Raw genomic sequence first — 11,013 nt, 5'->3', positions numbered from 1 at the left:
TTCACTGGTAAAAATAACTAATTGAAATGGGTATATATTTGTTTTTTGTTAAGTTGCCTAATAATTATGCACAGTAATAGTTAATAATTAAAAATAATTAAAAGTAACGTAATCATAAACAATAAACCAAGAACATCTAAACAGCAGCACGTGTCCCAAGGCATGATGGGAGAGAACTAGCTGCTCCCCCAACACGCCACAATATGAATATTCACAACAGTATGTATGTAAGAGTTTACTCCAGAAAATAAGGAGAAGCACAAAAGGTTCATTTAATTTGTAAATGTGTCGTTACAAGCTCTAACGTGGAATAATGTTGGTATCCTGCAGCGATTTCAGACAGTCCTGATTCAAGGTGTTCACATCAGATAATAATGAGCATCATTTCAGATTTTTGTTATGTCTATGTTACCCATAAACCCTTGTACTTTGGGATAGTTTACAACACTTGGTTTGGATTTTATTTTCACGCTTTAACAGCTTGAGCCACAGCTCTGTTGGCGCAGGACGAACAGGCCTCTCAATGTTCCAGCAGCACTGTTCCCACCAATTAACCCAGTGGAAAGGAGGAAAAACACCACAGGGTCAAATCATGAACATGCTGCGCGTGATCATATAAACTCCATCAGCTGTTTTCAGCCCATTGTTCAGCTTAAGACCTTCAACATGGTAACCAGAAAGCAGTCATATCGACTATAATGCCATTGTAACATACAAACCAAGGCTTGTAACTATGACAGAAGAAAAACACGTCACCCCACCTCTCCAGCACCCCTACCAACCACAAACAGACCCAGAGAGCAGCGCTCGGCTCCTTAGCAACAGTGGAGTAGGACTACAGTAACACGCCTGCTCCTAAAATCAGCGTTTGGGTGTGGATCCATACTCAGAGGAACATTACAAAATGGGATTTCATTCAACACTGCACTATGTGGTTCCTCAGGGAGACGTGCTGAAAGACTTGAACTAGAGCAGGTAAGAGCAGAACTTTTATCATAGTTAGAAAGTTGCTGAAAGACAGTCTAATGAACTGTAACTCTAACCACACACACATGCTTCTTGTTAAAACGCTGTAGATAACCCCGCAAGTCCAAGTGACTGAAACCAAAGGGCCAAATCCGTTCCAGAGGTGCATGCCGTCTGTTTTATTTTAAAATCCATGAGGCTGTTGAAGCAGGCTTGTAAAACCTGCGTGAACAGCTGGCCAGGATTGTCCCAGGTTAGAAACAAACGTCTGTCAGGTCTTCTTATACTATACAAATGGTTATTCTCTAATCAGTCTGCTGCTGGCCACAAAACGCAGCGTTATCTAGATAGTGTCAGTTCACAGCAGCAGTCTTTTCAAGATTCTTTATTTTGCGAGATAAAGACCCCACATTATTAAAGAGATCATCTGCTATTAGCAAGCACCTGGGAAAAGTGGGGAGGGAGAACAGGAAGAGGCCGTCTGCATGACCTAGGGTGAGGGAGGGGCACCCAACTGTTACATGTGGTTGTGATTAGTAATATTTTATTTCTCTTAGGACCATACTGAGTTAGATACAGGAACAGAAGGGTTACACACTGAACAACATGACAAAGAGGACAGAAAGTACTGAAGGTTTATGTCTTCGTCTCGGCTTCTTCCATCTAAGCCTGGCATCCTCCTCTGTCACACCAACTCTCTGAATGTCCTCCTTCATTTATGAACCTTTGCTGAGGTCTTCCTCTTTTCCTCCTGCCTAGCTGCTCCATATTCAACATGTATATGGAGTATTGTCTACTTTATCCTCCATCCCTCTTCTGCACATGTCCAAACCATCTCAACCTTACCTCTCTAACTTGACCTTGACATCTTTAAATCTGCAGCCTCCAGCTCTCTCCTGTCACTGCAGCCTTGTAAAGCTTACTTTCATTCCTTTTTCTTTCACTTCTGCTGCTTTTGCTGCCACAAATCATCCCTAACGCTTGTTTTCACCCACTCCACCATCCCTGCACGGTCTTTCACTTGTCTTGTCCATTGCTTTGACATCAGGCATTAAGTGTGGCAAGCTGATCTGAAACAAACAAACATGCACAAAATGAACTAAAGAGCACATTGGATTTTAAATTACAAGAACAGTCCAAATGTGATTTAAAGACTCAGTTTAATTCAGTTCAATTCATTGTGATTTATGCAGGGCCAAATCACAACTGTTGCCTAAAGGTGGTTTATATTGGAAGGTAAAGACCGTGCAATAACACAGAGAACCACAATGGCCAGAGCCAGTAGCTGTTTCTGATACGGGCGACATGGGCAGTTGCCCAGGGCGGCATCGTGGTGGAGGCGGCATCCAACAAACAGCCAAACAAAGACAGATACATCCATCCAGCCCTCCCTGTTTAGAATTATTTTTATCCCAGAGGTTGTGGGTTGACCCTGAGGTGATGCACACTCCTGAGTGTATTTTTGTTTTCGCTCCTCTCAGTCAGGAGGTTTGAATGGATGTAGGTTGACTCTAGGAGAACAGACCTCTGATTAACTACCACGCTAGCTAAAGGTTTTAATTTTAATTCTTTCTTCAGTCTAAGAAAACATACCAGGCGCATATATCCATATGCAAGCAAATGGATATCATGACAAAAAGCAACACTGTGAATTAGTGAAGGAGTAAAAGGCTTTGCATTCTTTAAAAGAAGCATAAGAGTAACTAAACTGATAATCAGCCATTAGAAAATAAATCAGTATCTATTCGTATTTTCCATTTAGATCCTTTAGTGAGCATAAAAACTGCTGAATTTGCTGTTGTGTTGTCAGTCATGTGTTATAATACATTTCATATTTTGGTTCACAGACTGTTGAATTTCATATATCAACATGTCATCTTGGCTGATTTTGGAAATTTGTACAGTTTTGTGGGAATTTTACACAAATGCTTTGTTACCAAAAGATTAAGTTTATTTGAAAATAATGTGCAGATGCAGCAGTAATGTTGCAGTCTCGATTTTATACTAGTACTCACCACCAAATGAAGAAGCAAACACAAAAACGAGTTGTTTAGCGTGCACAGGAAACCAAAATAAAATGGTTTTTTTTTATTATTTATGACTTTTTGCATCGCTGAGACTTTAGATGAATAATTAAAAAAATGTAATTAATGTGGTACAGATGTCCCAGGCCCTGTGCACCGCCTACAGACTTCCTGTATGCAGAGTAAGAAATATTCAGGCCATGTGGTTGACACATTATGTTGTAACATGTAAACCATGGTTTTACTCTGAGAATGCAGATTTTTTATATATATATCTCTATATATTATATAGAGATATATACATATGTTTCAGCTCCTACTAAGTTCAGATTCTTAGAAGTATTTTTTTCATGTAACTCCTTAATTTCATGAGAATTGCAAGGCCCATAAAAGTGCTTAGTGTAATAGCGTTCAAAAACAAACCTAGTGAAAGTACATTTGATGCTCACTGCCTGTGTCCTGTCTGTCTTTGCATGTTTGCTGACAGATGAATGACAGCAGCACTGTGATAGAGGTGAAAGCATGAATGACCACAGTGAGCAAAGAAGGAACGTTCAGTCCAAATCCTTTCAAGCGGGTACAGGACTCCACCTCCTTCCACCAAGACTGAGGACGTCTACTGGCACGTGGCTTTCGTCCAGAGACTCTGAGCGTTTGGGCCTCCAAGGTGTGTAGTATCAGTTTTAAAATATTGTGAGTGCTCACATGGCCTCACTCCCTGGTATCTAGCAGTTCTGCGTCCCATGCTGCTAACTTTATTTCTCAGTACCTTCCAGTAATTATAAATTCCTGCTTGGCTTGTACATTCTCAGTCACAGCCCCAAAACTCTGGAAGCTTCTCCCTCTTCAGATTAGCTCCTCTACCTCACTATCAGTCTTCAGTTCCCAACTGAAAACATACTTCTTTTCATGAGGTTGTTCAGCTTCAGACTAGCTTTAACGTAACGTGTCGTTTTCTGCAGTGCTTATCTTTCACTTCTATTATTTTGTTATTATTGACTATCATTTATATATTATATTAGTTACTATATTTTTACTCAATTTTTATTTTTATTCCCTTTTCTTTGTAAATTATTTATATTGTTTTTTTGTTTTTATTTTATTTTACTCATGGTGCAGGACCTTGGTCCAGTCTTGACAACATGCTGTGATTGCAGTCAGTGTTTCACAGACCAGTTCCAGTGGAAAGATAAATATTCCTGTGAAATGGTTTTCCATACGTCACATGTTGTAATGTTTTATCACAGTGTTTTATTTGACTTCAAGGAACAAATGTGATCCACGACTGAACTGGCAACATTGTTGCTGCCTGATACCACAGCACACCTTCAGTTGTGATTAACAGTAAAGTTTTCTTTCTTTTCATGTTAGTTTACTTTATAAAAGTTTGAGCTTCCACTTAAGAAGGCACTCACAAGATATTTATCTCAATGTGGAATATGATGCCGCCATCTCCAGGGTCTCCCTTTTCCTTAACATACCTATAAAGGTTCTTTGGCAGTGGCACATTGATAAGTAACCATAACCCAAAGGAAAAGACAAGTGTAAATGTCAGGAGAATAAAACCTGTCTTGTTTTGTGATGTATGGAGTTATTCCCATTTGTTTTGCTAAATATTGTATATAATATGATGAAGATTAATTTTCCAATTTTCTGTGACAGTGCAGGGGTACTGCTGCCCCCTCCTGCAGAGGCCCAGCAGTGGAAGGGTGATCCCACAGAGCAGAGGGGGAGGAGATGAGAAACTGCTCAGCAGCATCAGGCTGAGGCTGGAAAGCAGAGCAAAACCAGCATCAAGGTCCAAAACTGGGAGCAGACCTGAGACGACCTCACAAAGTGGAGCTCCCACTGTGGGCCAAAGCAAAGATCCAGTCGATGAAAGAACAGGTGAGTGAATCCAAAAGCACGTCCAGTGCTAATGACGTTCACAATGTGTTTTCAGTTTTCACTCCACAGCAGGCACACGGCCTTCATTACATGTTACATTTGTTTAATTCTAGTGATTACTCTACACTAGATCCACAAATATGTTTGTTTAACAGGCCAAAACGATGAAAAATGCTCCACACAACTCTATTTATTCTCACTTACACTTTGGTTTGAATATAAATATTTTTGAAAAGTTATTATTTCTTTCATTTTGCCTTGGCTCCATCATTATAAGATAACATGGGCCTATGTCCTGCAGTATTTGCTGCTGTTTATTTATTTTTCTAATATGAAAAGTGGAATCAGTTCTTATGTTTTTAGTACAAAAGGACAACTGACTAATTAAACATCTGTGATGCAAACCAATACAATGCATAATCCAAATAGAGAAAGCCAAGGTTAAGCCACATGTACAACATAGTCATTGGCACTAAAAGCACAGTGAATATAAAGATGGGAAAATGTTGTTTTTCCACTGAATTGCTTGGAAGTTACACACTGCTTGAAATGACTTGCAGTCTTATTTGTGTGTACTTTCCTTTTAAATGCAGACATGCATGCACAGCTTAACATCACACTATTTAAAATGACTTATATTACAGTTATTTCTTCTTTCTATGATTTCACTGTTGTTTCAAACAAAACACATTAAAATCCCATTAAGTTCTAGGGGAGTTTGTATCATTTGGTCATGTGACATATTACAAAGCGCAGTCCTATAGTTCAGTCACACTAAAGTACAAATAGGATTGCAACCAGGAAAAATGTGTGATACATTCAAGTGTTCATATTCAGTATTTCAGTGCAGTGACCACCACAGTCAGAAGGCGATCGCTGTCCTGCATCAACTGCCTCGCTATTGATGCTAAAAAGTTCTGTTTCAACTTATGCTGAACTGAATTTAAGTAGTTCTGTGTTTGCAGAAATAAAAATAAGATATGTTTACAGTTTTTTTCCATATCATTAAAAACATTATTAGAAACATCTCATTCACAGCTTGAGCCCATTCAGTCCCACATTAACAGCAGACTGATTCTGTCTTATTGATACCAATCAAGACAGAATCACAGCCTCTTCAAATTCATCCATCCCACAGGCTTAGGCTTCAGTTAACGTCCCTCTGTTCATAACAATGTTACCATTTGGATCAATCAATTATAAAAGTTCTTAAACGAAAATGTCAAAATGAATCCTTTGAAATGTAACCTCATGGTTTTAAAACTATGATTTTTAAGCAAACTCAACCCTGACCCCAGTAAATGCTCTTTGAAGTAAGACGTAGATGTCATTCAGATTCATGTATAGGTATTTAAGAAACGTCTTTGATGTTCAGCTTTGAGAAATTCTACAGTTTGATTGATGAAAATAAACCAGATGTGATTTGGGGATTTGATCAAACAAACACAATATCGTCTTTATTATTGAGAACTATCTGGTGGTATTCATGTGTACGTTTAGCAATGATGGCTAAAGCTGCTGTTTTTTCACACTGCTAACCACTTAAAAGAGCTTTTGATCAACACACATGCACACAAACACAACAGCTTCCATCTGCCTGTAAATCTCTATAATCATATCCAGACAACATGCGTATATGAATTCTTCTTCTGGCTTTGGAGAGAAACAGATGTTTGTGGTGACTTTAGCAAATAATCTCATTTCATTGTCATTCTTTCTCTATTTTTCTATTGGCTTTGCTGTATTTGGATTAATGGATGTTTTTGCTGCAGTTTGGGTAATTGCCTTTTGGATATCCTCTAGTGATAAGCAGACACAGTTGTTCAGATGTAGTCATGCCCAATCTATCACCCAGATCAAGCGGTAAATGACATCTGCAGTGTAGATGTGTCTAAGTTCAAAGCTGCGTGTCTTAGAGTGATAAACTCTTTGAAACACATACTCTGCACAGAGACCTCGAGAACCCCCTGCGACAGCGAGAGGCCGGCTCGACACACACATCCTGCTTCCACAAAGGTTTCAGAGCTCCATCTATATCTGCCGTCATCACTGTGTGAAGATGAGAAGCAGGACACAGACGGACGGGAGATGAGGTATGAGCACAGAGGCTGTTCTAAGTCATAGGAAACGATGAATCTGCATCACTTTCAGCTTTGTTTGGGATAAACATTTGTAGTTTTCACCCTCCTTTCCCAAACAGGTCTCAGAAGTGATGTCAGCACGAGGGTGGGGAGACAAAAACTATTTTCCCAAGCAATTAGAGCAACTGCAGTGCATGGAAAGTCATGTCCGCTGGGCCTAAATGGGATTTGTTATATCCATGGCATTATTCCATGCAACAAAGAAGGAAAAAGGATAAAGTTACAGGATGTTTTATAAAAAGAAACTCTGTAAAATACCAGTGCAGTGACAGGGGGAGACCCTGGGATTCACTGGAACTGGGTGTTCATCAAGCATGTACAACATTGTCTTGTTTCTCAGAGCCAAGAGCAGTAATCCCACACAGCCGGGTGTAAGCAGAATGACTGCATATTATTCCCATCAGTGTGTTCAGGAGATAGGAGCTGATATTGGACCACGACAGAGCTGTGCTTATATAACATGAAACTGTATCACAAGAGGGTGTACGCAGAATTTAACCATTAAGAACATCTTCTTATTTATTTCAGTTTCTTCTTATTTATATTCTTGTTCTTGAGGACAGAATATCTCAACCCAGTCGCTGGTAACATGCTGCCCCCTGCTGCTGTGAGTGTTTTTATTACATTTCTCAAAGGATCATCAGTAAAAAACAAAAACTTCTGAAAGGAACGATGGAATTATTGTACCATTACATCCTAGCTAGAGACGTTTTATTCCCGATGTGGTGAAGATCAGTGACAAACTAGAAAACAAAACATTAGTTAGCTTTTAAAAATAGTCGAAAACATCTCGTAGGAACAGCTAAGGTACTCCTGCATACGCACAAAAACATATACTATACACTATGTACCACGCACACTTATCATACTGGTTCAAACTGGGACATATTCATTGTGTTTCCTTGCAGGAATTTATCAGAGGAGACCAGCGGTGAAGAACGTGAGGTCAAACTAACCATCTCACACGTGTCACACACCAGTGAAGACGAGCCTGATCCAGGACTCAGCAGTCCACAGCACATCACCAGCTGATCACAACCTTCTGAGTCAGTTTAACCCCAAAAGAATCACCACATGACCAGCGCACACAAACACACCTAATGAGGTGGTGTAGTTTCTCCTCAGATATATATCAACGCTCTGCTCAGAGAGCTGGGTGACCTCTGAGGGACGACGGTGTTTATGCACTGCAGGGACACCTGAGAAAATGTCAAACTAATGAGATCTCTGTGGACAACTGACATGCCAACATATACTGTTAGTGGAGCAGGAGTGTTGTTTCAAAATAAAACCTGGACAAATGACAGCTGTAGCGACAAACTAGAAAAACGTAGAATGTGGAAAACGGAGAGCGTGAGGATGAAGAGAACAGGACACGGCTAACAAACAACCAAAGAGTTTATTAGAGTTCACTGAAGTCCTGTGACGAGCTGATCAAGCACTTCCAGACTGCAAACAGTCCGTTTGAAGGCCGTGTTACTCAGGTGTGTTCACCTGTAACTACAGCTACATAGGTTTGTCAATGACTTTGTACATTTTATTTTGTTATGCTCCACATTCAGCTTTTCTTCCATCCACACGGATGTTGGACTGATTTAGGATTCATGATTATTCACTTTACCTGATTATGTGTTTTGTGTTGTAATAACTGAGAAGCCATCAATGAATAGAAAGAAGAATTTGTGTATTATTTTGTCTCGTTAAAGACGTTTGTTTCTTAGTATATAAAACAAAGAACTCATTTGTTTTACTTGTATTTATAATAACTATGTGTGATTTTTCTGCGTCAGCGGTCCTTCTGGAAACAAATGATCCAAAGTACACAGTCCATGGTTGTCTGCTGACAGGCAGTCCGCTATCAGCTACAGCTGCTGCTGTTGGTGCACCTGGTGGTTATTGTAGTCACTGTTCTAACTTTAAGGCTTTATAAACCCAAGTGGCCAAGTTACAGGTTATTGCTGTACTTTAGTCTTTTAACATGAGAGTCAATAGGGACTCAGTGATGTGTCAGAAAACAATGAAAAAGCCTGTTTTTCAGTCACTCTCCTCTCTAAAGCAGCAGCCTTCTGTCAGGACAAGCAGGATGAGCAGTGTTCGATCATTCATTACTCACGTACCGTCAGTCCTTTCTTTCATTACAGCTAAAACAGCGTCTGCCAAGTTTCTCTCATGACTGTTTGCATCCATCCTGTAAATTACTGCCATCTCGTGGCTCAATAAAAAAGGCAACCCAAACATGCATTTTCACATCAAAGCTCTTGATTGACTGAATATTCTCAGTTTAAAGTCCCAATTATTCCAGCAGCAGTGGAAAATGAATGAGCTGGAGTTACATTTCTTTTTCCTTTGATTTGTTAATTGTACAAAGAAAAACTTCTTGGCTCAAGTTAAAGTTCTCCTTTTAAGGTGACAGTATGTTATTGCTATCGTCACTGCTGGTTGTTAGTGTTAAAGTGTCTTTTATTAAGCATTCAACAAATCAGCTGTAGGGTCTGACTTGTTCTGTAAGAGGTGTGTGATTCTTCTCATTGTGCTTTAAGCACACTGTAGAATAGAGCCAGGCCGAGGCGAGCTGCAGTGTTCGGCGTCCTGCGTGCAATCTGTCGCATCTGTGTCGCGTCTTCTTGCTGGCCTCCTGTCGGCAAACAGGTAGCAGATCATGCACCACACGCTGTGCTCTGGAGAGATCTGGGCACCACTGCTGCTGCGAAAGGGTCTCAGTGCACAGGAGCCTGTCAGCAGGAAGAAGAACAGCTGGGAGCGACGCTCACTGACACACAAGCAGAAACAAGGATTTAGAGCAGACGAGAGCCTGAGCTTTGGGCTCACAGGGATTACTTCTACATCAACTGATGCCATTACTGGAAACTTGTTTATATGAGCATCTACGTTCCCCTCTCGCCGACAGAAGATGGGAAGAAACTATAAACTTTTTTTAAACAAAACTTTGCACATTAAATGAAAATTAAATGAGCACGACCTGATGTTTGGACTCTGTTACTTGTATACAGTCTCACTATTTGCTTTGTATCACTTTCATCTTGAACAGTCGTGGACTTTGTGACATCTGATCTACAATAAACATCATCACTAAATGATGTTGTTTGGAATCCAAGCAACACTTTCATGCTCCTGCTGAGGAGTGAACATGATGATAAAATGGAACAACATTTTATAAGTTGTTAGGTTTGGATTACTTATTGGACTCAAACCATTACCAAGGAGGAAGTATGCAGCTGCACTGAAGGAGAGGATGATGAGGAAGATGGTGCCTACACCCAGGTCTCCCACGGCACAGGACAAGCACAGAGGCTCTCCACCCAGATCTGCAGGGGCTCCCTGCTGCTCAGGCTCTGCTCTTGGTTGACAGACGTGGACTGATTTGGATTACAGTGGTAATGCACGACTGTCATTGGGAGCTTGTTGTGAGCTGAGACAGGAGAAGAAGACGAACAGCAGAGGGATTGAGCCAACTGCCACATTTGTAAAGCAGAAAAACTTCTTTTCTTCTAGTGATAAAATAATCTCAAATTCTCTGTTTTAAAAGCATATTTAATAAAATACAAAATAAACCCTGTAGCGGTGAATGTTTTCAGGATCACAGTTTCAAATTCTAAGCATCCTCACACCTCTTTGCTGGTGTTTTTTTTTCAGTTGGAGGAGTTTAAACGTGTCGTGTATGAATTATGATTTTAAAACTTCATTTTTTTAAACATGTACTTTTCAAAGAGTTTACTACATGTCCACTCAGTTGGACAACTGATGTGTATGGAGTGACACATCAGTGTCCAATGTAGTGGTAGCGCTGCAGAGATGATATTTCTCGACTGGCCGGGAACGCCGTGGTGGGGAGGTGTGTGGGGAGAGGGAGGTCTGGGCTTCTCTGCGACCCTGCTCTGCATAGGAGGAAGAAGATGGATGGAGATTTCACAGTGGCTTTCATTCTTTATTAGTGTTTGCAAAGATCTGACCAGTTTTAGGTACTAACTTTAACT

General features: G+C 40.2%; 1 protein-coding gene across 1 annotated transcript; it reads left to right on the top strand.

The window, feature by feature from the left end:
* Positions 1-817: 817 nt before the first annotated feature.
* LOC113032918 (uncharacterized) lies at positions 818-10,597 on the top strand. Its single transcript, XM_026186056.2, has 5 exons — positions 818-975; positions 3,478-3,657; positions 4,653-4,877; positions 6,829-6,970; positions 7,927-10,597. The coding sequence occupies exons 2-5, from the start codon at positions 3,513-3,515 to the stop codon at positions 8,048-8,050; spliced, it is 636 nt and encodes a 211-aa protein (XP_026041841.2). The 5' UTR covers positions 818-975; positions 3,478-3,512; the 3' UTR covers positions 8,051-10,597.
* Positions 10,598-11,013: the final 416 nt, after the last annotated feature.

The sequence above is a fragment of the Astatotilapia calliptera genome, chromosome 12 (assembly GCF_964374335.1).
Source record: "Astatotilapia calliptera chromosome 12, fAstCal68.1, whole genome shotgun sequence".
In the NCBI taxonomy this organism is placed as follows: Eukaryota; Metazoa; Chordata; class Actinopteri; order Cichliformes; family Cichlidae; genus Astatotilapia; species Astatotilapia calliptera.
Note: the sequence above shows the minus strand (reverse complement) of the source record. Positions and strands in the feature narration are given on the sequence as shown.

Bases quoted from the DNA above. Each gene is read 5' to 3' on its own strand.
- LOC113032918 (XM_026186056.2), top strand. From the start codon at position 3,513: ATGAATGACCACAGTGAGCAAAGAAGGAACGTTCAGTCCAAATCCTTT. The intron at 4,878-6,828 runs GTGAGTGAATCC...TACTCTGCACAG, and splicing joins TCCAGTCGATGAAAGAACAG to AGACCTCGAGAACCCCCTGC. The intron at 6,971-7,926 runs GTATGAGCACAG...GTTTCCTTGCAG, and splicing joins ACAGACGGACGGGAGATGAG to GAATTTATCAGAGGAGACCA.